Source organism: Micropterus salmoides, unplaced genomic scaffold (genome assembly GCF_014851395.1).
Source record: "Micropterus salmoides isolate LMB-PRFRI ecotype aquatic unplaced genomic scaffold, ASM1485139v1 Ms_hic_scaffold_1083, whole genome shotgun sequence".
Classification (NCBI taxonomy): Eukaryota; Metazoa; Chordata; class Actinopteri; order Centrarchiformes; family Centrarchidae; genus Micropterus; species Micropterus salmoides.
Window position 1 is genome coordinate 1 of NW_024040134.1, and position 25000 is coordinate 25000.

The 25000-nt window shown below is 43.3% G+C and overlaps 3 protein-coding genes across 3 annotated transcripts; 2 read left to right on the plus strand and 1 right to left on the minus strand.

Annotated features, from left to right (window-relative positions):
* Positions 1-4: 4 nt before the first annotated feature.
* LOC119896815 (cytoplasmic dynein 1 heavy chain 1) lies at positions 5-20251 on the plus strand (the record flags this gene model as incomplete). The annotated part of the gene is made up of 57 exons (XM_038710256.1): positions 5-121; positions 223-389; positions 524-697; positions 1028-1382; positions 1470-1664; positions 1748-2030; positions 2807-2907; positions 3082-3241; positions 3474-3714; positions 3808-3991; positions 4092-4304; positions 4691-4929; positions 5022-5178; positions 5270-5494; positions 5603-5833; positions 5975-6115; positions 6257-6490; positions 6696-6902; positions 7037-7158; positions 7324-7489; positions 7658-7821; positions 7985-8114; positions 8247-8380; positions 8511-8625; positions 8716-8877; positions 9004-9218; positions 9343-9547; positions 9694-9867; positions 10008-10127; positions 10291-10411; positions 10749-10944; positions 11664-11781; positions 11873-12088; positions 12200-12412; positions 12666-12793; positions 12921-13074; positions 13194-13340; positions 13528-13678; positions 13770-14023; positions 14162-14296; positions 14386-14480; positions 14568-14742; positions 14871-14946; positions 15110-15270; positions 15369-15480; positions 15566-15626; positions 15705-15828; positions 15908-16021; positions 16130-16300; positions 16477-16694; positions 16801-16904; positions 17904-18112; positions 18406-18559; positions 18661-18803; positions 18878-19046; positions 19485-19609; positions 19791-20251. Coding segments are annotated over 57 exons (9504 nt in total), but the record flags the coding sequence as incomplete, so codon positions are not given.
* Positions 20252-21221: 970 nt separating this feature from the next.
* On the minus strand, positions 21222-23972 carry LOC119896816. Its single transcript, XM_038710257.1, has 5 exons — positions 23853-23972; positions 23613-23668; positions 23402-23476; positions 22540-22632; positions 21222-22447 (listed from the first exon to the last, which is right to left on the minus strand). The coding sequence occupies exons 1-5, from the start codon at positions 23938-23940 to the stop codon at positions 21797-21799; spliced, it is 963 nt and encodes a 320-aa protein (XP_038566185.1). The 5' UTR covers positions 23941-23972; the 3' UTR covers positions 21222-21796.
* A 565-nt stretch (positions 23973-24537) lies between these two features.
* On the plus strand, positions 24538-24911 carry LOC119896817 (WD repeat-containing protein 20-like). Its single transcript, XM_038710258.1, has one exon. The coding sequence runs from the start codon at positions 24612-24614 to the stop codon at positions 24885-24887; it is 276 nt and encodes a 91-aa protein (XP_038566186.1). The 5' UTR covers positions 24538-24611; the 3' UTR covers positions 24888-24911.
* Positions 24912-25000: the final 89 nt, after the last annotated feature.

Here is a 25000-nt window from a genome sequence, read left to right on the forward strand (position 1 = left end):
GCTTGACCTGGTGAACTACCAGAACAAATGCCGTCTGATTAGAGGCTGGGATGACCTCTTCAACAAGGTCAAAGAACATATTAACAGCGTGTCTGCCATGAAGTTGTCTCCATACTACAAGGTAGAAAGAATTGCATGTTGTGTTCGCTGAGACAGTGGTTACAAATATTTAAGCTGTCAGAACTGCATCAACACCATGTGCTTCTTGTTTTTCTCTCCCAGGTGTTTGAGGAAGACGCTCTGAGCTGGGAGGACAAGCTGAATCGCATCATGGCTCTATTTGACGTTTGGATTGATGTCCAGCGTCGCTGGGTCTATCTGGAAGGCATCTTCACCGGCAGTGCTGACATCAAACATCTGCTGCCTGTAGAAACCCAGAGATTCCAGAGGTAAATAAGGACCTGTCTAATTTTTTCTATGTTTTATTTTAACAAACCAAAGTGACAAGTTCAATAAATATTTTATCACTGTAACAATATTAGCACTAGCTCTAAATTTTTTTCTCTTTTTCTTTGATCATCAGTATCAGCACAGAGTTCTTGGCACTGATGAAGAAGGTGTCAAAGTCTCCCTTAGTGATGGATGTGCTGAACATACAAGGGGTGCAGAGGTCTCTGGAGCGATTGGCTGACCTTCTGGGAAAAATCCAGAAAGCCCTCGGAGAATACCTGGAGAGGGAAAGATCCTCATTCCCCAGGTAAGAAGAGGAGAAAGAGTGCTTAAAATTGAAATTCAAATGAACCACATAAAACTTATATTTTAACCAAAGTTTTGTTCATCAAGTCTATGTAATTAAATTGCTCAGAATTAGATATTTTCTTTTTTAATTAGTGCTTGAAAAGGAGTCCTTGAATTTTATTTTGTAATGTCTGATAACAATTCACATTCCAGTGTTCATACAATGTGCATATAAAACACAGAACTTTCACGAGTTAAGTTGATGAATATTTGGGAAAAACTTTCACCAATGTATACATTCATTTATTAACTATCCTCAATTGATCCATACCACTCTTCTTGTTTCCAGGTTCTACTTTGTGGGAGACGAGGACCTACTTGAAATCATTGGTAATAGCAAGAATGTGGCCAAACTGCAAAAGCACTTCAAAAAGATGTTTGCTGGCGTTTCCAGCATCCTGCTCAATGAGGACAACACTGAGGTGCTGGGAATCTCCTCCCGCGAGGGTGAGGAGATTCTCTATAAGACACCAGTCTCCATCACACAGCACCCCAAGATCAACGAGTGGCTGACGCTGGTGGAAAAGGAGATGAGGGTGACGCTGGCCAAACTGCTAGCTGAGTCCGTCACAGAGGTCACATCCTTCAACAAGGGCACAGGCATTGACCTGAGTCAGTACATCAACTGGATTGATCGTTACCAGGTTGGTATTGAGACACTATTAGTTATTCACCATATACATGGAAGTGAGGTAATGTGATTTTACTTGATCTATTTTCTCTCTTCGCAGGCCCAGCTGGTGGTCCTGTCCACTCAGATCGCTTGGTCTGAGAACATTGAGGCTGCCTTGACTTCTATCGCTGGTGGTGGGGACATGACACTCATGCAGGGAGTGCTGTCAAATGTGGAGGCCACCCTTAATGTGTTGGCTGACACCGTGCTGATGGAGCAGCCTCCACTCCGCAGGAGGAAACTGGAGCACCTGGTTAGAGGGAATTTTAGTACCGTTTTAAAAGAATGTTGTCCAATTAAAATTGTATCTGAAATCCCTTTCCTTCTCCATCTTAGATTACTGAGCTGGTGCACCAACGTGATGTAACCAGGACTCTGATCAAGAACAAGATCGACAACCCGAAGTCCTTCGAGTGGCTCTGCCAGATGCGCTTCTATTTTGACCCCAAGCAGACAGATGTTCTGCAACAGCTGTCCATTCAGATGGCCAATGCCAAGTTCAACTACGGATTTGAGTACTTGGGAGTCCAGGACAAGCTTGTCCAGACCCCTCTGACAGACCGCTGCTATCTCACCATGACCCAGGCTCTGGAGGCCCGCCTTGGAGGGTCACCATTTGGTACGGAAGCTTTTTTTTAGTCATTTTTCCATTACCAGTACCAGCTCAACTCGACTTGAGATAGTACCTATCAATGTAGCTGGACGTCATAGCAACGGCACACACAACTGCCGCGACGTAATGTTCAATGCAACCCACATACAGCTGTTTCTAATGTAAGTTAAAACGTTTGAACATTACTCAGAATGTAAAGACAAATAAGCGGTATGAAAACCTTACAGCTGCAATTTTCCTCTGCCGTTGTTGCTGCAGTGGTCTGTGTGACGGTGGATTGCCGCAGGCTTCCACCGCCACCACTTGCGGAGCTCCTCGACTCCGAAATCTTTCAAGTACATTTTTGTTCCGCCCTCACTTCTTGTAAACCTGTCAATATTCGAAATCTACACAGTTGGTTTCTCACCTCAAAACTTCTCAGTAGTGGATTTAGTGATAAAATATGAAAACTGTAAAATATAAAACTTTCTGTTGCTGGCCTCTGTCTGGCGATGATGAGGCAGTGAATAGTGACTATTCTCTCTGACCAATCGGTAGTCTGCTGTGTGTTCACGTCACATTTTAGTATTGCCTCAGCTCGCTTGGAACCTCAACAGAGGTAATACGAAAAAAAAGTAGTACCTGGAAGCGGGTACAGGTACAACTTTTCCACAATGGAAAACCAAACAAAGGCGAGTCGAGATGGTACCGTGCAGTAGAAAAGGGGCTTTTGTACATATGAGAAATGGAGATTTTGATTTTAGGTTTACACATTAGCTTCACTGAGTTTGTTCCCTATCTAGGTCCTGCTGGCACAGGGAAGACTGAGTCAGTGAAAGCTCTTGGTCACCAGCTGGGCCGCTTTGTCCTGGTCTTCAACTGTGATGAGACATTTGACTTCCAGGTACATAACTGCATTTAGATTCTTAGGCTAGACAACAGCAACACAAGAGATCAGTACATTATGCAATTATAATTTTTGATAAAGGATGCAGCCGTTTATCATGTCTGTATTTCAAATTACAAATCTCTTTTGCTGATCTCTTTTTTTTTTTTTTTTTTTTTTTTTTTTAAATAGGCCATGGGTCGTATCTTCGTTGGTCTGTGCCAGGTGGGAGCATGGGGCTGCTTTGATGAGTTTAACCGTCTGGAGGAGAGAATGCTCTCTGCCGTCTCCCAGCAGGTCCAGTACATCCAGGTGGCCTTGAGGGAACACAGCAACCCCAACAGAGACAGGAGTATGTATATGTGTGGGAACACAGGCGTTACAATATGTAAGGAGACTGTCCTAGAATGGGAATGTCCTGATTCCTGTCCTGTTTGAATGATAATGTCCAAGACATTATGGATGGCAACAAAATGGATTTCTTCATTTTAGGAAAAAAATAATAATCTTTTCAAAGCATAACATTCAGATGAGGGAGAAAATCAGTGTCTCCACCTTATTCACCTGTCATGTCACCCTCTCAGGTGTGCCAGTCACCACAGAGCTCCTGAACAAGCAGGTGAAGGTGAGTCCAGACATGGCCATCTTCATCACCATGAATCCTGGCTACGCTGGCCGCTCCAACCTGCCTGACAATCTGAAGAAGCTGTTCCGCAGCTTGGCCATGACCAAGCCCGACCGCCAGCTCATTGCCCAAGTAATGCTGTACTCTCAAGGTTTCCGTACAGCTGAGATCCTTGCCAAGAAGATTGTGCCCTTCTTCAAGTATGTACTGTTTAAGAAAAATGTACGTAGCTTTGAGATTGTTGTCTTTGAGAGGTCTTTCCTCTGTCAATGTATTCCTTGCTTCTATTTCAGGCTGTGTGATGAGCAGCTGTCATCCCAGAGTCACTACGATTTCGGCCTCCGAGCTCTCAAGAGCGTGCTGATCAGTGCTGGTAATGTCAAGCGTGAGCGTATCCAGAGGATCAAAAGGGAGAAGGCGGAGCGTGGAGAGGTCGTTGATGAGAATGAAATCGCTGAGAACCTTCCTGAACAGGAGGTATAAAAAATTATATATGGCAAATCTGTTTTTAGAATACAGCTCGAAATTTCAGTATCTCGAATGGTTATTTCACTCGGTCTATGTCTTGTTACTGTAGATCCTGATCCAGAGTGTGTGCGAGACAATGGTTCCCAAGCTGGTGGCGGAAGACATCCCTCTGCTGTTCAGCCTGCTGTCAGATGTCTTCCCTGGAGTCCAGTACCACCGCGGAGAGATGACTGCTCTGAGGGAAGAGTTGAAGAAAGTCTGCACTGAGATGTACCTCACATACGGAGACGGTGACGATGTGGGCAGCATGTGGGTGGAGAAGGTGTGTGACTAAATGGAGTCAACATATATCCTATTGAGAAATACTGAGTTATACATCCTTGCCCACTGCTAAAGACACAGAAGTCCTTTACAGGGCTAGGATCAAATCGGTCTGCATGACAGTGCAGTATAAATCCTGTTGAACACAGATGCCCCCCGGTACCGGGGCTTTTGACAGGAATGTTGATGAATATTCACTGTTTTTATCAATATTTCTAATGTAATTTGGAACGTGGACATAGTGTTTTAAAGGAGGAGTTATTCCTGATTTATTTGGGTATGTTATTTTAGGCATATTCCTGGAAAAGGGTGCCTGTTTTCAACAGGTACTTGGTTAGTGAGTAGTTACTCACATTTTGTGAGACTTTGTCTTTCACCCTCTTCCAGGTGCTCCAGCTGTACCAGATCACACAGATCAACCACGGTCTGATGATGGTGGGACCTTCAGGTAGTGGGAAGACCATGGCATGGAGGGTGCTACTCAAGGCCCTGGAGAGGCTTGAGGGTGTTGAGGGTGTGGCCCACATCATCGACCCCAAGGCCATCAGCAAGGACCACCTGTATGGAACCCTGGACCCCAACACCCGTGAATGGACAGATGGCTTGTTCACACACATCCTCAGGAAGTAAGTTCTGTAACAAATTTCATTGTGAAGGCATACATCATGTCAGTTCATCTTTATCTTGCTAAGTACTTAAAATTTTCTTTCAATTTCAGGATTATTGACAATGTTCGAGGTGAACTGCAAAAGCGTCAGTGGATCATTTTTGATGGTGATGTTGATCCAGAGTGGGTTGAAAATCTAAACTCTGTACTGGATGACAACAAGCTGCTCACCCTTCCCAATGGAGAGCGTCTCAGCTTGCCACCTAATGTAAGAGGACAGCACGTCAAATGCAGATTCTCATTATCGTTTATGCTGGTGAAGGCATGCTGTATTGATATGACATTTATTCGGTCTCTAGGTGCGTGTAATGTTTGAAGTACAGGACCTGAAGTACGCCACCCTGGCCACTGTGTCTCGCTGCGGTATGGTGTGGTTCAGTGAGGATGTTCTCAGCACTGACATGATCTTCAACCACTTCCTGGCTCGTATCCGCAGCATCCCATTAGACGAGGGAGAGGATGAAGCTCAGCGCCAGAGGAAGGGCACAGATGACGAGGAAGAGACTGCATCACCAATGCTGCAGGTAATTAAGGGGAAGAGAAAAGGGTGCAATAATTCATTCAAGAATTAATCTAAGAAGGATGTTTATCACAGGTCTTTACTAATGTCCTGTTGCATGTTTTTACACTAGATCCAGCGAGATGCTGCAGCTATCTTGCAGCCTTACTTCACCTCCACAGGCCTAGTGATCAAGGCCTTAGAGCATGCCTCCAAGATGGAGCACATCATGGACTTCACACGCCTGCGCTGTATGGGTTCCCTGTTCTCAATGCTGCACCAGGCTTGCCGTAATGTGGCGCTATACAACAACAACCACCCTGACTTCCCCATGCCCATTGATCAGCTGGAGAAATACATGCAGGTAATGTTCTGCTTTCTGCCCTTCAAATAACTGAAAGACACACATACATTTCTTATTTTTGTAATATCAACGTTGAACTTAAACCCTGCAAAAATATATTTTCTTAAATCTGATACATTTTGTGGCATTATCTTTCTACAGAAATATCTTATCTACGCTGTGCTGTGGTCCTTCTCTGGTGACGGGCGGCTGAAGATGAGGGCTGAGCTCGGAGAATACATCCGTCGCATTACCACTGTACCCCTCCCCTCTGCTCCCAATGTCCCTATCATTGACTACGAGGTACAGCCTCCTAGTTTTAAACGGATATTGATCTTAAGTGTTTATCTACAAGTCACTTAACCAAAACTACTGAATTCTTCTGAAGTCTTTATTAATTTAATTTCAGAATAACCATTGTATTGTTTTCTTTGCATCTGGCAGGTGTGCATCTCAGGTGAGTGGCAGTCCTGGCAGGGCAAGGTGCCCCAGATTGAGGTAGAGACCCACAAGGTGGCATCCCCTGATGTCGTGGTTCCCACCCTGGACACTGTTCGCCACGAGGCTTTGCTTTACACATGGCTGGCAGAGCATAAACCACTGGTGCTGTGTGGACCTCCTGGCTCTGGAAAGACTATGACTCTGTTCAGCGCTCTCAGAGCCTTGCCTGATATGGAGGTGAGAGACTGGATGAACCTGAACTGACCTTGTAACTGATGAGGTACATCACTAGGAATTTTAATGGACCCGAAAGCTAGCACTTATGCTTTAAATGTTGATTATGTACATTGGAGTTGGAATATTATAAACTGCTGAACAAATATGGACAAACTAGGTTAAAATTAAGTTGTCATTTCCATGTCATGTCCCTGCTTTCTACCAGGTTGTGGGTCTGAACTTCTCCAGTGCTACCACCCCAGAGCTGCTGCTGAAGACCTTTGATCATTACTGCGAGTACCGCCGTACCCCCAACGGTGTGGTCCTCGCCCCTGTCCAGCTGGGCAAGTGGCTGGTGTTGTTCTGTGACGAAATCAATCTGCCGGACATGGACAAGTATGGCACACAGAGAGTCATCTCTTTCCTCCGACAGGTATGATGCATTGTTGGTGTTAAACTATTTTGTATTTATTACATTTGGCTATTATGGGACATTGAAGTGTGCAACCTGAAATTTGGCACCCCTCTTTGTATATTAAAGGCTCCCCTGTTGTGTTTTCTTTGCAGATGGTGGAACATGGAGGTTTCTACCGCACCTCCGACCAGACTTGGGTCAAATTGGAGAGGATCCAGTTTGTCGGAGCCTGTAATCCTCCCACTGACCCTGGCAGAAAGCCTCTTACACACAGGTACAGTACTCGGACTCTACACCTGATTAGAACAATGATATAATCAATACCGTGATTAACAGAAAATAAATTACAAACATTTAAATGAAAATTATACTTACAAAAAAATCTACATTGGATATGACGAGCCCTAACAGTGGCCATGTTGTGGTGTGCTGTTTTTAGGTTCCTGCGTCATGTTCCTGTGGTGTACGTGGACTATCCAGGCCCAGCCTCTCTGACACAGATTTATGGAACCTTCAACCGTGCCATGCTGCGCCTCATCCCCTCTCTACGTACCTATGCTGAGCCTCTTACTGCTGCTATGGTTGAGTTCTACACCATGTCTCAGGTAAAGGATCTTAGTAAATATCTATATAAAAAATCAAAAAGATCAAGGTTACTTAATGTCACCAGACGTACGTACAAGAGAATACGTTTTATTGATCACTTTTTAGTCCTGACATTCACACTTTCTAATTTGTTTCCATATCTCATTTTAATCCTTTTCCCCCTTCAGGAGCGGTTTACCCAGGATACCCAACCTCACTACATTTACTCTCCCAGAGAGATGACCCGCTGGGTGAGGGGAATCTTTGAGGCCCTGCGGCCACTTGAGACTCTGCCCGTGGAGGGGCTCATCCGTATCTGGGCCCATGAAGCGCTCCGTCTCTTCCAGGACAGGTGACTGCAAGTTTCTGAGTGGCTGACCTTTACCACTCTATTAAACTCTTCTTATCTACTCTGATGGTGTTTTAAGGGACTGGCATGGTTAGTGTTAGTGTGCCACTTAACAAATGCACAAGTCTTTGGAGATAATGTGGTTCATCTTAAAAACTTTTTCCAGGCTGGTTGGTGATGAAGAGAGAAGGTGGACAGATGAAAACATTGACATGGTTGCTGTCAAACACTTCCCCAACCTTGATAAGGAGAAGGCTCTCAACAGGCCTATCCTCTACAGCAACTGGCTCTCTAAGGTAAACCAGGAACAGCTTCATCACGCTGTAATAATCAAACTCTGGTAATGATGCTAAATTATTGAAAATGGGCCACAAGTCTTCAGCCGTTTTGATTTCCATTTAAACTGATATTGTCGTCTGTGGATACAGGACTACATCCCAGTGGAACAGGAGGAGCTCAGGGACTATGTGAAGGCCCGTCTGAAGGTCTTCTATGAAGAGGAGCTGGATGTCCCTCTAGTGCTCTTCAATGAGGTGCTAGACCACGTCCTCAGAATTGACCGGTGAGTGACAGTGTCTTCAGCTCACGGTCGCTGATTGACTTCTCCTCTGGTGTTTGTCTAGAAATGATCAAGAAATAAGACTGAAACAATTGTTTTGGAGTAAATTTCAAAATTGTATATCCTCCTCCAGAATCTTCCGTCAGCCTCAGGGCCATCTCCTGTTGATCGGTGTAAGTGGAGCAGGAAAGACTACACTGTCTCGCTTCGTAGCCTGGATGAACGGACTTAGTGTATACCAGATCAAGGTTGGTTCAAGACGTGAAGATATTTGAAGCCGTTCTACTACAGTTGCCTGTGTGGTTTTTATTAATTTTTTTGTGTGTGTGTGTTTTCAGGTACACAGGAAATACACTGGAGAAGACTTTGATGAGGACCTGCGTACAGTGCTGCGTCGCTCAGGTTGTAAGAATGAGAAGATTGCCTTCATCATGGATGAGTCCAATGTGCTGGATTCTGGTTTCCTTGAGAGAATGAACACACTGCTGGCCAACGGAGAGGTAACTAATTGGGGAACAACACTGCAACACAAGTTTTGAGATAAGATATCTATTTGGGTTGTACGCGCACCTACTTTTCTGGTTTCTAATACGTTAATGTTACTTTTTTTTTTTTTTTTTTTAAAGGTTCCTGGCCTGTTTGAGGGAGATGAGTATGCCACTTTGATGACTCAGTGTAAGGAGGGAGCCCAGAAAGAGGGCCTGATGCTCGATACACATGAGGAGCTGTACAAGTGGTTCACAAGCCAGGTTATCAGGAACCTCCATGTTGTTTTCACCATGAACCCCTCATCAGAGGGCCTGAAGGACAGGGCTGCCACATCTCCTGCCCTCTTTAACAGGTACAGAGACACATGGTGGACACTGAGCATCAATTAATTGATTAAATTATTGTCAATCGGGGAATAGTTGCTGCAAGGTTATAATTAGAAGATGGAATTTCTTAACTGAAAACTTTTGTGTTAGGTGTGTGCTGAACTGGTTTGGAGACTGGTCCACTGAAGCCCTTTATCAGGTGGGTAAGGAGTTCACCAGCAAGATGGATCTGGAGAAACCAAACTACAAGGTGCCAGACTACATGCCCATCGTCTATGACAAACTGCCCCAGCCACCATCTCACCGCGAGGCTATTGTCAATGGCTGTGTGTTTGTACACCAGACACTTCATCAGGTAGGGATGGATGTTTGCAGTGGTGGTCGATGAGGCGATTCTGTGGTTTGCCTCAACAGCAAATGGGCATTTGGAAATCCTGTAAAACCAAGTTAATGTGCAGTTTGCTAATGTATACTTCATATGTTGTTGGTAACTCGACACAGGCTAACAACCGTCTAGCTAAGAGAGGTGGTCACACTATGGCCATCACTCCTCGCCACTACCTGGATTTCATCAACCAGTATGCCAACCTGTTCAATGAGAAACGCAGCGAGCTGGAGGAGCAGCAGATGCACCTCAACGTTGGTCTCCGCAAGATCAAGGAGACTGTTGATCAGGTAAAGTAATTTTGTATTTTACTCTTTTAATGTGCTTGCTGGGTTGAAGTGCCATTTTATTCCACCTAATTCTTACTTACTGCTTATCAACTGCTGCTTGCTCTTGTCTGACTCCCTGATTATACTTATACATCATCAAGGTGGAGGAGCTTCGTCGTGACCTGAGAATCAAGAGCCAGGAGTTAGAGGCCAAGAACGCTGCTGCCAATGACAAGCTGAAGAAGATGGTCAAGGACCAGCAGGAGGCTGAAAAGAAAAAGGTACAAAGGATTTTTTTTTTTCTTTCCTCATCTTGAAGACAAACCTAACCTCTTGATAATGTGTTTTAGCTTGTAGTAACGTGATCCCTTAGCCTTGCAGTGCACATTTGGATTAATTGATGTATTAAACTATACTCCTATACTGTTACTATTGTGATTCCAGGTGATGAGCCAGGAGATCCAGGAAGCTGTGTACAAGCAGCAGGAGGTGATCAAGGACAAACAGCTGAGTGTCAAAGAGGACTTGGACCAAGTGGAGCCTGCTGTTATTGAGGCTCAGAATGGTACAGTAGCATATTTTCTCAGAGCAGTCTTTAAAGAGCATTTGATTTGTTGTTGCAGAATGATTACCGCAGTCTTGTGCTGCAAGGATGGAACAGATCATACTGTTTACTAACAATAGAACTATATAAATGCCCTACAATGTGTGCTACACTGTTGTTTTGACGAAAAATGACTAATTTATTGTTCATTCCTGTAACAGCTTTTCTTCATTGTTATTACATAGTCACTTATGGTGCAAGGGCTTCTGGTTAACAGTTCGATCTTTATCTGCATCCTCCCTTCATCACTGCCCCTTCCTTGTCATAATCCACCTCCTTGTTCACCTGATGTTGATAGCTGTTAAGTCCATTAAGAAGCAGCACCTGGTGGAGGTGCGTTCCATGGCCAATCCTCCTGCGGCCGTGAAGCTGGCCCTTGAGTCCATCTGCTTGCTCCTGGGAGAGAGCACAACTGACTGGAAGCAGATCCGTTCCATCATCATGAGGGAGAACTTCATCCCCACTATTGTTAACTTCTCTGCTGAAGAGATCAGGTGAAAAAAGAGAGAATATATTCTGCAATTGCACTAAAAGCTCTCTCTGTCTCTGCCTCCCCTCTGAATTTTCAACTCCTGAATCTTTCAAATTCCTCCCTTCTTTTGCCCTATATGCTCCCCTTCTCCCTCTCTTCTTTCTTTCAAATACATTCCTCTTAACTCCTAACTAGCGGTGAGTTCTATTAAGCGGCAGCACCTAGTAGAAGTGCGGGCCATGACCAATCCCCCAGCCGCAGTCAAGTTGGCCCTGGAGTCTATCTGCCTTATGCTGGGCGAGGAGACCAATGACTGGAAAAAAATCAGACAAGTTATTATCAGGGACAATTTCATCAGCAGCATAGTCAACTTTTCTTCTGAGGAAATGAGGTACCGGTGTCTGTCTAGTCTTAAATGGAAGCGCAAATGATATCAATCAATCAGTATATTAATCAAGTGGCACCTGTGATCAGAATTTGATTTTAGGTTTCTTATTGATTCATTTTGCTGAATCAGAAAATGATTTTTAGGTAACATTTTGTCAGTGGTTGATTTTGCATTTCTCACAGTGAAGATGGTAGAAATTGAACCCCTTCCCTACCCCCAACAAAATTTTAATGATCTTCTGCAATGTTTTATTTCCTGATTCATGATAATTGTTCCACACTTCACATTAAAGGTTTTGTCTATGTAAAGTTCTGCTATATTATAACTACTTGGACTGGTTTCTACTTATCCAGTGACTCCATCCGTGAGAAGATGAAAAAGAACTACCTCTCCAACCCAAGCTACAACTACGACCAAGTCAACAGGGCGTCACTGGCCTGTGGACCTATGGTGAAATGGGCGATTGCTCAGGTAAGGAAGCATAAACGATATGAAGATTAAGTGAATAATTGGGTAAAGAGAGCACTCCTTTAATGTATACCATGTTCTACCGTTTCCCTAGCTTAATTATGCTGACATGCTGAAACGTGTGGAGCCTCTGCGTAATGAACTGCAGAAGCTCGAAGATGACGCCACAGACAACAAGACAAAGGCAGAGGAGGTGGAGCAGATGATCAGAGACCTGGAGGCTAGCATTGCCCGCTACAAGGAGGAATACGCCGTCCTCATCTCAGAGGCCCAGGCCATCAAGGCCGACCTGGCTGCGGTTGAGGCTAAGGTAACCGGTCACCAAACCAATATTCGGTTCCCTCTGTGTCTGTCTCTTCTCATCCAGTTTAACATGCGTCTTCCAGCATTGTTTCTGAACTCTTGCTCTCGCCTCTCACAGGTGAATCGCAGCACAGCCCTACTGAAAAGTCTGTCAGCTGAAAGGGACCGCTGGGAGAAGACCAGTGAGACCTTCAAGAACCAGATGTCTACCATCGCTGGAGACTGTCTGCTCTCTGCAGCTTTCATTACCTATGCCGGCTACTTTGAGCAACAGATGAGACAGAACCTGTTCACTACTTGGTCTCACCATCTACAGCAGGCCAACATTCAGGTAGTTAAAGCTCCAATACACAAAGTCATGATTCATCACATCTACAAATCCTGCCTTCATTCATGTTACCAGTAAGTATGTTGCAGTTTAGGTTTTAATGAATTTAAAGGTGCTGTCCTCCACTTATGGTTTGCGTTCTTTCAAATGTGTTTTAGAGTACACACATGTTGAACTTGAAATCTACCATATGCACTACCACATATTTTATATGTATTATGTTAAACTCCAATGGTGTCATTTCTTTCCCCCCCAGTTCCGTACGGACATTGCCAGAACTGAGTACCTGTCCAATGCTGATGAGAGGCTCCGCTGGCAAGCGAACTCCCTCCCAGCTGATGATCTCTGCACTGAGAACGCCATCATGCTCAAGAGGTTCAACAGGTCAGGATCTTTCTCTTCTTGCATTGCTGTAATGTTACTCCTAATACTAAGCCTTCCTCAGCATTAATTAGCCTTCAGCTGATTGCACTTCCCATGCTGATGTATTCTATATCACTGCCCTTTCTAGGTACCCTCTAATCATCGATCCATCTGGCCAAGCCACAGAGTTCATAATGAATGAGTACAAAGAACGCAAGATCACCAGAACCAGTTTCCTGGATGATGCCTTCAGGAAGAATCTGGAGAGCGCCTTGCGTTTTGGAAACCCACTGTTGGTCCAGGTATGATCAACTACTATACACTGCTAACATTATTGTGCTACTTACTCACTTTCCAATGCTCTTGTATTCATCAAGAATTTGTTTTATTTATAGTAATTTTTTTTTTTTTCCCCCTTAAGGATGTAGAAAGTTACGACCCCATCCTGAACCCGGTGCTGAACAGAGAGGTCCGCAGGACTGGAGGACGTGTCCTCATCACCCTGGGAGACCAGGACATCGATCTGTCACCTTCATTTGTCATCTTCCTTTCTACACGAGACCCAACGGTGAGTAGACTATCTTTTTATGTTATCAATAGATAAAACCTAAATGATTAGAGAGTACTTAGCTAATTTTAATAGGTGTATGTCAGTGTTAACAAATTATGTCATAAAGAAAGACTGAAGTAGGAGTATTTCCCTCATTGAAATGATTGTAGAAAGACATTTTTCTATGCGTGTCTTGTGTATGCAGGTCGAGTTCCCACCAGACTTGTGTTCTCGTGTTACATTCGTCAACTTCACTGTGACACGCAGCAGCCTTCAGAGCCAGTGTCTCAACGAGGTCCTAAAGGCTGAGAGGCCTGATGTGGATGAGAAACGCTCTGACCTCCTTAAACTGCAGGGTGAGACAGAAAACTGCTGATGTGCTGACCAATGTCGCGTTGCAAAAAGATGACAAAAGCCGATCAACAACTGTCCTCCTGTCTCTTGTAGGTGAGTTCCAACTGCGTCTGCGTCAGCTGGAAAAATCCCTTCTGCAAGCCCTCAATGAGGTTAAAGGCCGCATCCTTGATGACGACACCATCATCACCACGCTGGAGAACCTGAAGAAGGAGGCAGCTGAGGTGACCAGGAAGGTGGAGGAGACCGATATCATCATGGCAGAGGTGGAGGCAGTGTCACAGCAATACCTGTCTCTGTCCTCTGCCTGCAGCAGCATCTACTTCACCATGGAGTCTCTCAACCAGGTCTGGACATATCTTACTAGCTCTTTCAAACGATCCCTTTTTTGGTTTATAATTTCTTAATCTCACTACATTAAGAACTCTCGTAAACTAGTCAAACAACCACTTAATTAACAAATCTGCGTTTGTGTGTTGCTCCAGATGCACTTCCTGTACCAGTACTCCCTTCACTTTTTCCTGGATACCTACCACACAGTGCTGTATGAGAACCCCAACCTCAAGAGCATCAGTGATCATACACAGAGACTCGATATCATCACCAAGGACCTCTTCCAGGTTTGAACCACACACTTTGAAAACAAGAGGCTCCTTTTCTTTGGTGGTATAGTAATAGACATGATTTGCTTACGTATGTATGGATGTAGGTGGTGTTCAACAGAGCAGCCAGAGGTATGCTCCACCAGGATCACATCAGTTTTGCCATGCTGCTGGCTAAGATCAGCCTAAAGGGCATAACCAGGTAAGATAGCAGTATTGCACCAATGCACATTGAAAGGAAACAAGGTGTCAATATAGATCTTAATAATTTTAACCCATCTTTTTCCAGTGAGCCTTCATATGATGCAGAGTTCCAGCACTTCTTGCGTAGTAAGGAGATTGTTCTGACTGGCATGTCACTTCCCAAAGTGAAAGGTCTGACCACTGAACAGAGTGAGGCCATGGTCCGCCTCAGCCGCCTGCAAGCGTTCAACGACTTGGTGGAAAAAGTTGAGGCAGATGAGGTGAGCATTGAGAAATACTGGCAATCTGTTATAATTAAACAGAAGCTACACATGGACAGACTTGTATTTATAAGCATACCTCTTAATACAAAACGTATCAGTAATCATTATTGCTTTGTTTTTTTCAGCAATTCTTCATGTGGATTGAGAGCAACACTCCAGAGTTGTCTGTTCCTTATCTGTGGTCAGAGGAGAAGCAGTCCAGTGAGTATATTGATAAATGATGCGTAAATGTTAAAGCCAAGCAAATATTGATAGATTTTTTTTTTTTTTTTTTTAATGAATGTAAATATGTACAGTATATATTCTTTGTATACATGACCCTGCTCTGACCTGTCTGCTCTTCCCTGTACCACTCCATGTTCAGCTCTCATTGGCCAGGCAGTGCACCAGCTGTTGCTGATCGAGGCCTTCCGCCCTGACCGTCTCCTGGCAATGTCGCACATTTTTGTCTCAAAGGTGCTGGGAGAGTCTTTCATGAGCCTCATCGAGCAGCCTCTTGACCTGGCCAATATCGTGGATAACGAGGTAGTTACCAGTATTTCTTCTGTGGTTTTCTCACTAGAGACGTTTGCCATAGTCAGTATTGTTGAATCTGTGCTGACATTCCTCTCTTGTGTCTGTAGGTGAAGCCCAGCACTCCAGTGTTGATGTGCTCTGTACCAGGTTATGATGCCAGCGGCCTGGTCAGAGATCTGGCTGCTGAGGAGAACAAACAAATCACCTCCATTTCGATTGGTAAGGAAGACATAAGCTCATACTCTGGCTACACAAATAGGATCAAGTGAGGATATTGTTAAGTGTATTCTTACACTGTCCACAGGTTCGGCTGAGGGCTTCAATAAGGCAGACAGAGACATCAATACTGCTGTCAAGTCCGGCAGGTGCGTAATGCTTTTTCTGTGTATTTTCTGAGCATGTACACTTTGTTTTGGTGTACTGACATCCTGATTGTCATGCAGGTGGGTGATGTTGGAGAATGTCCACCTGGCCCCCGGATGGCTGATGCAGTTGGAAAAGAAGCTTCACTCCATGCAGCCTCATTCCAGTTTCAGGCTTTTCCTGACAATGGAGATCAACCCCAAGGTAAACCACATCCCCCAAATAAATATTTCCATTCATTTCTTTAACTGGTCAAAGTCTCAATACTGTGTTTTCCCGCCAGGTGCCAGTGAATCTGCTTCGTGCCGGTCGTATCTTTGTGTTTGAACCTCCTCCTGGCGTCAAGGCCAACATGCTCAGAACCTTCAGCAGCATCCCTGTGGCTCGCATGTGCAAGGTGACTTGATCGGGACTTACCGACATACACTCACAGTTGTCCATCATTGCTGTTTGCAGACTTCTCCACAATTGCCTTCTTAATAACTTTTTTCCCATGTTTCTACAGGCTCCCAACGAGCGTGCTCGTCTCTACTTCCTGCTGGCTTGGTTCCATGCAGTCATTCAGGAGCGTCTGCGCTATGCACCACTGGGCTGGTCCAAGAAATATGAATTTGGAGAGTCTGACCTTCGCTCTGCCTGTGACACCATTGACACCTGGTTGGACGACACTGCTAAGGTTGGAGATTATTTCAGAAATTATATACAGTGCTTTGAATGTGTCAGCATAAGAATTATTTGTTGCCAATATAAATTATTATATACAACAACCCATAAATTTATACAGTTGTTACCTTTAGAAATACTAAATTCATCAGATCAATTATGTTAAGAAATTACAACCTTAACACACAGGGTCGTCAGAATATTGCACCGGACAAGATTCCCTGGGCGGCTCTGAAAACTCTGATGGCCCAGTCTATCTATGGTGGCCGCATTGACAATGAGTTTGACCAGCGTCTGCTCAACACCTTCCTGGACCGCATCTTCACCAAGGGAAGCTTTGACAGTGGATTCAAACTGGCTCTCAAGGTTGACGGGCACAAGGACATCAAGATGCCTGATGGCATTCGGTCAGTAGTGGCTTTTAATAGTGTTAATATTCCAGCTAAAGCTCCAGTTAAACAAATGTTCTCTCATGACCTCAACCAGTTAAAAATGATTTATGATTTGTTACAGGCGTGAGGAGTTCATGCACTGGGTAGAGCTGCTTCCCGACACTCAGACTCCATCTTGGCTCGGGTTGCCCAGCAATGCTGAGAAGGTCTTGCTCACCACTCAGGGTACGCCACAGCCGGTCATCTTGATCATGTGTACTGTGGTTTTCTGTCACAGTAACTGGACCACTACGCATCCTGATCCAACTTCCTCATTTCATCTAATCAGATTTCATGTTTTTAAAGGGCAGATCATTAACCATCTTTCTCTATTCTAGTGTCTTTACTTTTATTTTGACAGGGTGTCTCACTGGAACAGTCTGTTTGGGCAGACTAGTGTGTGTTTGTGTGTGGTGGCAAAGAATATGTTGAGGGTGGTCTCCCTGCTAATCTCTCTTCTGATGGGTTCACTTCACCTGTTAGTTTTCTAGTACCTCCTGTTTGCAGTCATGTATATCGTAGGCACACGGTGTAGCTGTGTAGTTGTAGTCATTGCACTTTAACAGGTGCTCTGCCCAAAGGAAGGGTGTGTGTGTCTCCTCACCCTCCAGCAGCTGCATTTCACAGCCATCATGTCGCTTTGCTAAAATACTATCCCCACCCTCAGGTTAGGATTCAAAACAGCCACACACCTCCCCATCCCCTCAACCATATCATCCTCTCCCTGTTTTGTCATATTGATTTCCCACACCTCCTCCAAACTCCCACAAGCATCCACCCATAGGACCGCCTGTCACACTCCCCCTCTCCTTCATCCTCACACCCCACCCCTTAGTTTCTCTCTCAAACCCGTTACCCTACATTGGTTATGTTCCTTTCTTCTACAGATCCAGTCAGTCAAGAATGCGGTTACTTTATCCACCTGGGAACTGTGTTGAATGTTATATTTGAAATATTGCCTGAAGCCTGGGTCTTCCTACCCAGTGTAGTCCTAATTTGTCTGCCTGCCTGGCACAAGTCCTTTTTTTTTTTTTTTTTTAATTGAACAAACTTTCTTAACACACCCTTAAGGTAAGCTGTTTGTTTCATGTTCCACTATTAATTTCTTCTCCCCCTACCCTCCCACCTTGGCTTTGTCTTCCAACTCCGTCCCCGCTCACTCGTTCCCTCCGCCGGGCTGCACAGGCACTGACATGATGGGTAAGATGCTGAAAATGCAGATGTTGGAGGATGAGGATGACCTTGCCTACGAGACGGAGAAGAAAGAGCGCGCCTCGTCCACAGCTGATGCCCAGCCAGCCTGGATGAGGACCCTCCACACCACTGCCTCCAATTGGCTGCAACTCGTTCCCCAAACAGTCAATCCACTCAAACGCACAGTGGAGAACATCAAGGTAATGGCAGAATTGTGAGGAAAGGTTGGCAAGAAGACTTCAGAGGAACGGCTTAAAATATTGTGTGTTCTCTTCAAGAAGTTGTATATAATATTTTGGCAGTTACTGTAATGCAGATCCATTTTTGTATGTTTTAAATGATTGTGCTTGACTCATGAGGTGAAATAAAAAACAAAAGCACAGGTTAGGAGTTAGAAGAAGTAAGCAGATAAATTTGTGATTTTCTTTGTGTCATTGATGCATCTGCCAAGCGTCTGCATTGGATTTGATTTCGTTTTGTCCAAACAATTCAGGACCCACTGTTCCGGTTCTTTGAACGCGAGGTGAAGATGGGTGGCAAGTTGCTGCAGGAGGTCCGTCAGGATCTGTCTGATGTGGTGCAGGTCTGTGAGGGAAAGAAGAAGCAGACGAACTACTTGCGCACACTCATCAGTGACCTTGTTAAAGGTAAAATCTTGCAACTCCTTACAATTACTCATTGTCAGCCTTGACCAACAAGATATTTTTGAATAACTGGCATACTTGCATAAATTTTATTTTCTCCTCAGGCATCCTCCCTCGCAGCTGGTGTCGCTACACAGTTCCAGCCTCCATGACGGTGATCCAGTGGGTGGCAGACTTCAGTGAGCGAATCAAACAGCTGCAGCAGATCTCCCAGGGAGCTGCCAGTGGGGGTGCAAAGGAACTGAAGGTATGGTTTGTGCACAGAATCAAGATTCCTTTAAAAACTGACCCCCTCACTCATTATTTTCTCTCCTTCTCTAGAACATCCACGTGTGCCTCGGCAGCCTGTTTGTGCCGGAGGCTTACATTACAGCTACCCGCCAGTATGTGGCCCAGGCCAACAGCTGGTCTCTTGAAGAGCTGTGTCTGGAGGTCAATGTTACCTCCGCCCAGGGTGCCGCACTGGATGCCTGCAGCTTTGGCATCAAAGGTCAGACAACAGGCATTCCATCTACTGTTGTTAGCATTAGAGTTGTATGGGATATGGTGCCGTTGGCTCACCTGGTAGTGTGCACACCACGTACAAGGCTGATTCCCTACTATAGTGGCTGCATGTCATCCCCTATCTCTCTCTCCCAAATTTCTTATCTCTCTTCAGCTGTTTCTATCAAATAAAGGCAAAAGTCCAAAAAACTATCTTTAAAAAAAATAGTTTTTTGCAAATCGCATAAGGTCCATACTGAGGGGTACATGAATTGACAAAATGTCCTTTAAAGAAGTGAATAGATAGGTGTAGGATAGGTCCTAATTCTGTAGCACCCAAATATTCAAAATGTGAATCCAGTAACAACACAAAATAACTAACACAAATAACTCTCTCATTTGTAAAAATTCCAAGGGTTCTAATGTCAAACACTGCTTCTCTCAGGTCTGAAACTGCAGGGATCTACCTGTGCCAACAACAAGCTGTCTCTGTCCACCTCTATCTCCACTGAGTTGCCTCTCACTCAGCTCCGCTGGATCAAGCAAAGCAGTGATGAGAAGAGACACATGGTATGAACAAGATATGTATACACAATATAAAACAATTTCTGTCAAATAATTTAGTCAGATGTTTTAGAAAGATAACTAATGTTGATAAATTTTGCTTTTGCTTTCTTTTTTTACCTTGTATTGTGTTTTGGATGACTGTCCAGAACCACTCATCACATTTAGTTTTTCCTCCTTGTTGCAGGTGACTCTGCCAGTGTACCTGAACTTCACCAGGTCGGACCTCATCTTCACTGTTGACTTTGACATTGCCACCAAGGAAGATCCACATAGCTTCTATGAGCGCGGAGTTGCTATCCTGTGCACTGAGTAGATGACCCAAGTCATTCCTGGAGACCAGAGAGTCTTTATTATTAAGCCACACATAATCACTTCATTGCTTATTAACCACCATTTTAAAAAGTAGTTGTTGCATTCCAATATAAAACTTAGTTTTTTTTGTGGAGCAGTAATTAGCATGTACCCATTGTTAGTGTTTTTGGAAAGTGTCTTAGAAGGTCAAGGGAATGTTGTCAGATGGTAAATGAAGAGAAAATGAAATGTGGAAAAGGAAAGTTGAAAATACATAGTTTTTATGAAAGAACTGGTATGTTTTTAGATTGAATAAAACTTGTTAGAATGAAATAAACTGCATTTATGACTTCACCATTGTCTGTGTAGTAGTAAATGTTTCATTTAAAGTCGGTATCATATGTGGCACTTGCCAGTGTAAACTACCGAAGGTTTCTGTAGAGACTTCTCAGCTCTTCAATACTGTCAATCTCTCAGATTCACTTGTCAAAAGTCTGCCAGAATCTACACATTAACTGACAAGATAAGGGGAGAGGTTGATTAAGTCACTTGATTTCATGATATATGAAGCGGACACCATAAAACAAGGAAGCTGATTGTCCTAATGTGTCTGTTGATCTAGTTTGACTAGATCACTTGTCCTTGTTAAAGGACTTCTCTGAAGGGAATTCCACTTGTTTGCTATAAACTTAGATTAAGCAGTGTGTAAGTGGACAGTATCAGGGAATGTATGCAATTTTTGTATGAATTTGCAGAGGAAGATGATGGCCTCTATTTAGCTCAGATCCCACATCACCTTTGGACACGGTGACTGACATTTCAATATACAACCTGAGAACCAGTGCGCTTGGTGGTGGACGTTGACTTCATGACAGTCATCCAACTTATCCACCAAACCTTTACACAAAGATACTGAAGGTTTCCCTAACCAGAACAGGACTTGAGGCTAAACGATGTAAAAATGTTACATTTAGAGTGTGTTAGTACCACCTGCTGGTTGGAGAAATGAACTTTTATGTTTGCTAGAGTAAAAGTACATAAACCATAAATAATGAAGGAAATCAAACTAGATAACTGCAAGATATTAAAAAAAGTGTCACACCAGAAGTGTGTGAAAAGGGAGGATGAAATTTAGGTTCTTGTTTGCAGCAAAATCAGACTACATTATCACACTATATGTTCAAGACTGAAGAAAATCAATAAAGTTGTGCATTTTTTTGTTTGTCCCAATTTCAAAAATCGATCTAGTATTATCTTCCAAGAGGAATTTACAACTGTTACTTAAAAAATGTATTTTCCAGAAAGAGAACTTCAACACAAATGCTCGAAACTGGTGAAGAAATTTAATTTAGATCAATTGGTACAAAGCAACATTTTAACATACCATTTTAACAAAATTAGCTTTTGGTGTGTCACCCGTGGATAAAATTTAGTGGCTGCTGAATGTCATCTTTACCATTAAAATCAGAAGGCGCTCAAAATTTACTATCCTGTGCACCAATATCTACTTATTTAGTGGAGGAAAAAAAAAAAACACAACTAGTGTCATATTTTAATTTACTTTTTGAAAGATGCTTTTTCTTTATTGGTCTGTAATGTAATGTATAGTTTTCTTCATTGCCAGCACATAGGCTGTACTTAGGTCTATTATGGAGACCCAGGCTGCTATGGTAATTTTACCAACAAAAATGATTGCCTAGAGACAATCAGCACAATATGTGACACCTGTGAGAAACGCAACATAACTTGAGGTAGAACAATAAATCATCAGGTCTCTACACCAATTTATCTTTACACGACTAAACAAAGTGCATTGCCAGATAACTAATTATAATATTTAATCTACCACTTAAGGCATTGAATATGACTTCAGTACTCTCAGTCCATGGTTGGATGGCTCTAACGTGGTTGAGACGCAGAGTCCCCTCCCTCTTGTTCGTCCTCCATGTTGACAACACACTGCCTCTTTCTCTGCCCCTGCTCCTCCACTTCTGCTCCAGGGGAACCTAGCTTTCTCTTGTAAACAGATCTGAGGTTACACCCACTAGAGGGTCTCTCAGAGCAGCAATCCAGCATCCGGGACGACCTGCCTTCCACTGGGATGACAAGTCCAGGTGTTTCAGATGTGGACGGTTTTCTAGCATGTAAGCCTGAATTATCAAATTGGCAATGGTATTCTATATCCATGGTTTGGGTGTGCATTGTTGATTCATTGGCCAATTCCTTATTAAGATCTCTACAGTCATCCCTGTCATTGTGGGAGGGCAGAATGTCAAGCTCACAGACCCAAAGCTCAGAGTCACTCCCACATTTCATCTGGACGTCCAAAAGATGTTTCTGGTCCGTCACAGCATCTCTCATGCCATTTTTCACCACTTCTCTGAGGGCAACGGAGGCAGGGTGATGAAGGATAAATCTCCTGCTCCTGCCTGAGAACCGACAGCCTCCTCCTCCACCTTTTCCCTGCTGCTTTGTCCGCCTGCTGGAGACACCCACGTCGACGTTTGACTCATCAGAATCCTCAGAGCTCCCGTCGTATGGGTCCAAAAACTATAATCATGCATTAACTCATTCAGAAATACATAGAACAGCAGGGTGCTTTTGCAGCAGAATGGATGGATTAAAGAAAGGAGAATGCTTACCAAAGAATAACCGCCATGCCTTCCTGCAGGCTTGTGTGTTAGCGGCAATGTCCTCCGAAAAGTCCCACTCTCTGGTGCACTGCTCACACATCCCTGCACAATGAGTTCAGGGTTAAGTTTTTTTTGTATCAACAAGACAGTAATTTATTTATAAATTAAAAAGATCAATGCACGTTGGAGCCCAGACTTCCTAAATGATGTTACTAAGACCATGAAAGACAAGACTTGCTGGTAAGGTGTATACATGTGCAGTGTCAGGGGTGGTGTGAAGATAATGGCATGTAGAGTCAATTTCTTAGAAAGCATCTCAGTTTAGGTATATTTATTTAGGTAGGTCTATTTTGTCACAATATAACAGTTTATATATTGAAATTGAGTTTGATACCATTTTAAAACAAAAATAATGGAGATGTCCTCCATCTGGCACTGAGATCAGGTCTCTTTAAGCCATTTAAAATATACATATACTGTATAAATTTACATAGCCACTTATTCATTTGTGCTTATTGTGTGCAATATTTGAGGTTGAGGAAGATTAAATGTGTGTCAAAATACCATTTTAAGTTGAATATTGTTGTGCTGCACAGATGTCCTGGCCTACACATCATATTCTACAGACTAAAGATAGATCTTTCTTTAGTACAAAAATTCTCTAAAGAAAAAAAAAATAAAATAAAAAATTCACACTGTAATCATTTTAATGTTTTTTTTTAATGAAAATGAGAATAATGTAAGAATGATCATTCCCTCCAATGTCGCAAATCACATCGCAATTTCAGTCAAAATAATCACTATTAGTTATTTTTTCAAAATTGTTCAACCCTAGTGTGTGTGATGTTCAAATTAAGAAGTAAAGCAATACCATAGTGCTGGTGTCTGACCATCTTGGGCTGATCTCGGAGTCAGAATCGGTGCTGGACTCCACTTTACACATGTCCTAACAAAAACAAAGAAAGTTCACTCCAGTCCAGAATGTCAAGGTAATAGTTAAATGCAGGTGATTTAGAATTTTTTTACACTGACGAGGTCAAACGCTCTCAATATGCAGATGAAATGTGGCTAACTGATCTCACCATGTATTTGAAAGCAAGCTGGTCCATGTTGTTCGACACATGTCTATCACCGTGATCTGATTGAAGAAAATAACGCATTAAAGTTGTAACGTTAGTGCAATATTGCATTTAAGCACATTTAAAAATAAACACACATTTCTTCTTTTTAAAATCATGGAGAATATCATGTCCAAGAAAACAAATATGTGAAATGAGTACCAAACATTAAAATTTAAATGAAACTAAAAATTGATAACTCACCTGGAAGTGAGAGTTGTCTTCTCCTATATGCCATGACATTCGGCACGTAAAACTTTTTTTTTTTCAACCACGACAAAGTAAAACACATAAAAGATGTCGATATTGCGTAGTCAGGTAGGTAAAGTGGTAGATTAACGTTAATTAATCAGCAACGCGTAGATGCCTTTGATATGTTGCAGCCAAATGTGGCCACAGGTGAGCAGGTCACACATGACAAACAGCATGGACACGCGTTCAAAACGCTAACGTTACTCAGTTTGCCAATTTCAAATTTTTAACAAAATAATACGTCCGGCGATATTTGTTTTTCAAAATAAAACTCAGTATTGACCTCGTTGATTCTGCCATTCTGCACGACCCCATCCACGACAGTTTAAATGCCAGTTTATTTTATTCTTCCTAACCAAATGTCTGTGCAGGCTGAGGAAGTGGTACATGACTTCAAAAATAATGTCGAACGCTTGGTTAAACATATATACAAGTAACGTTAAATTTATATAACTTTCCACCAACGTAAAATATATCCTACTGTTGTATGACTGTCCAAAATGTATTGTACTTTTTGTAACATATGGTTTAAAAACAATGCTTCAACGTGTTAAAGAAGTGCAAAGATGTGATAAGTTATTCTTAATTCGCATCTTCTTCCGCCAGTTCCCCGGTGAACCGTTGGGGGGAACGGGAGAGTCGGAATGCCCGCTCCATGGCCCGCTCCCCCCCCCTGCGTAAGATCCGGCCGGCCTGGGGGGAGAGGAATGAATGTTAATTTCAAAGATGGCGGCGGAGGGAGGAGGGAAGGAGATGAACGAAATTAAAACTCAGTTCACCACTCGGGAAGGCGTCTATAAACTCCTCACTCACTCCGAATACAGCCGTCCTAACAGGGTGCCTTTCAACTCGCAAGGCTCCAACCCCGTCAAGGTCTCATTCGTGAACGTCAACGATCAGTCGGGCAACGGCGACAGGATCTGTTTCAATGTGGGCCGTGAGCTGTACTTCTACATCTACAAAGGCGTTAGAAAGGTAGCCTGCTAACACGGCTAATGTAAACGGAAATGTGTGATTCTACGTGTTAAAAAACATAACTGCTGTCTGAGCCGTTGCTAAACTTCAGGCTTGTGTTGGCTGTATTAAAGAACTCTGGCAGG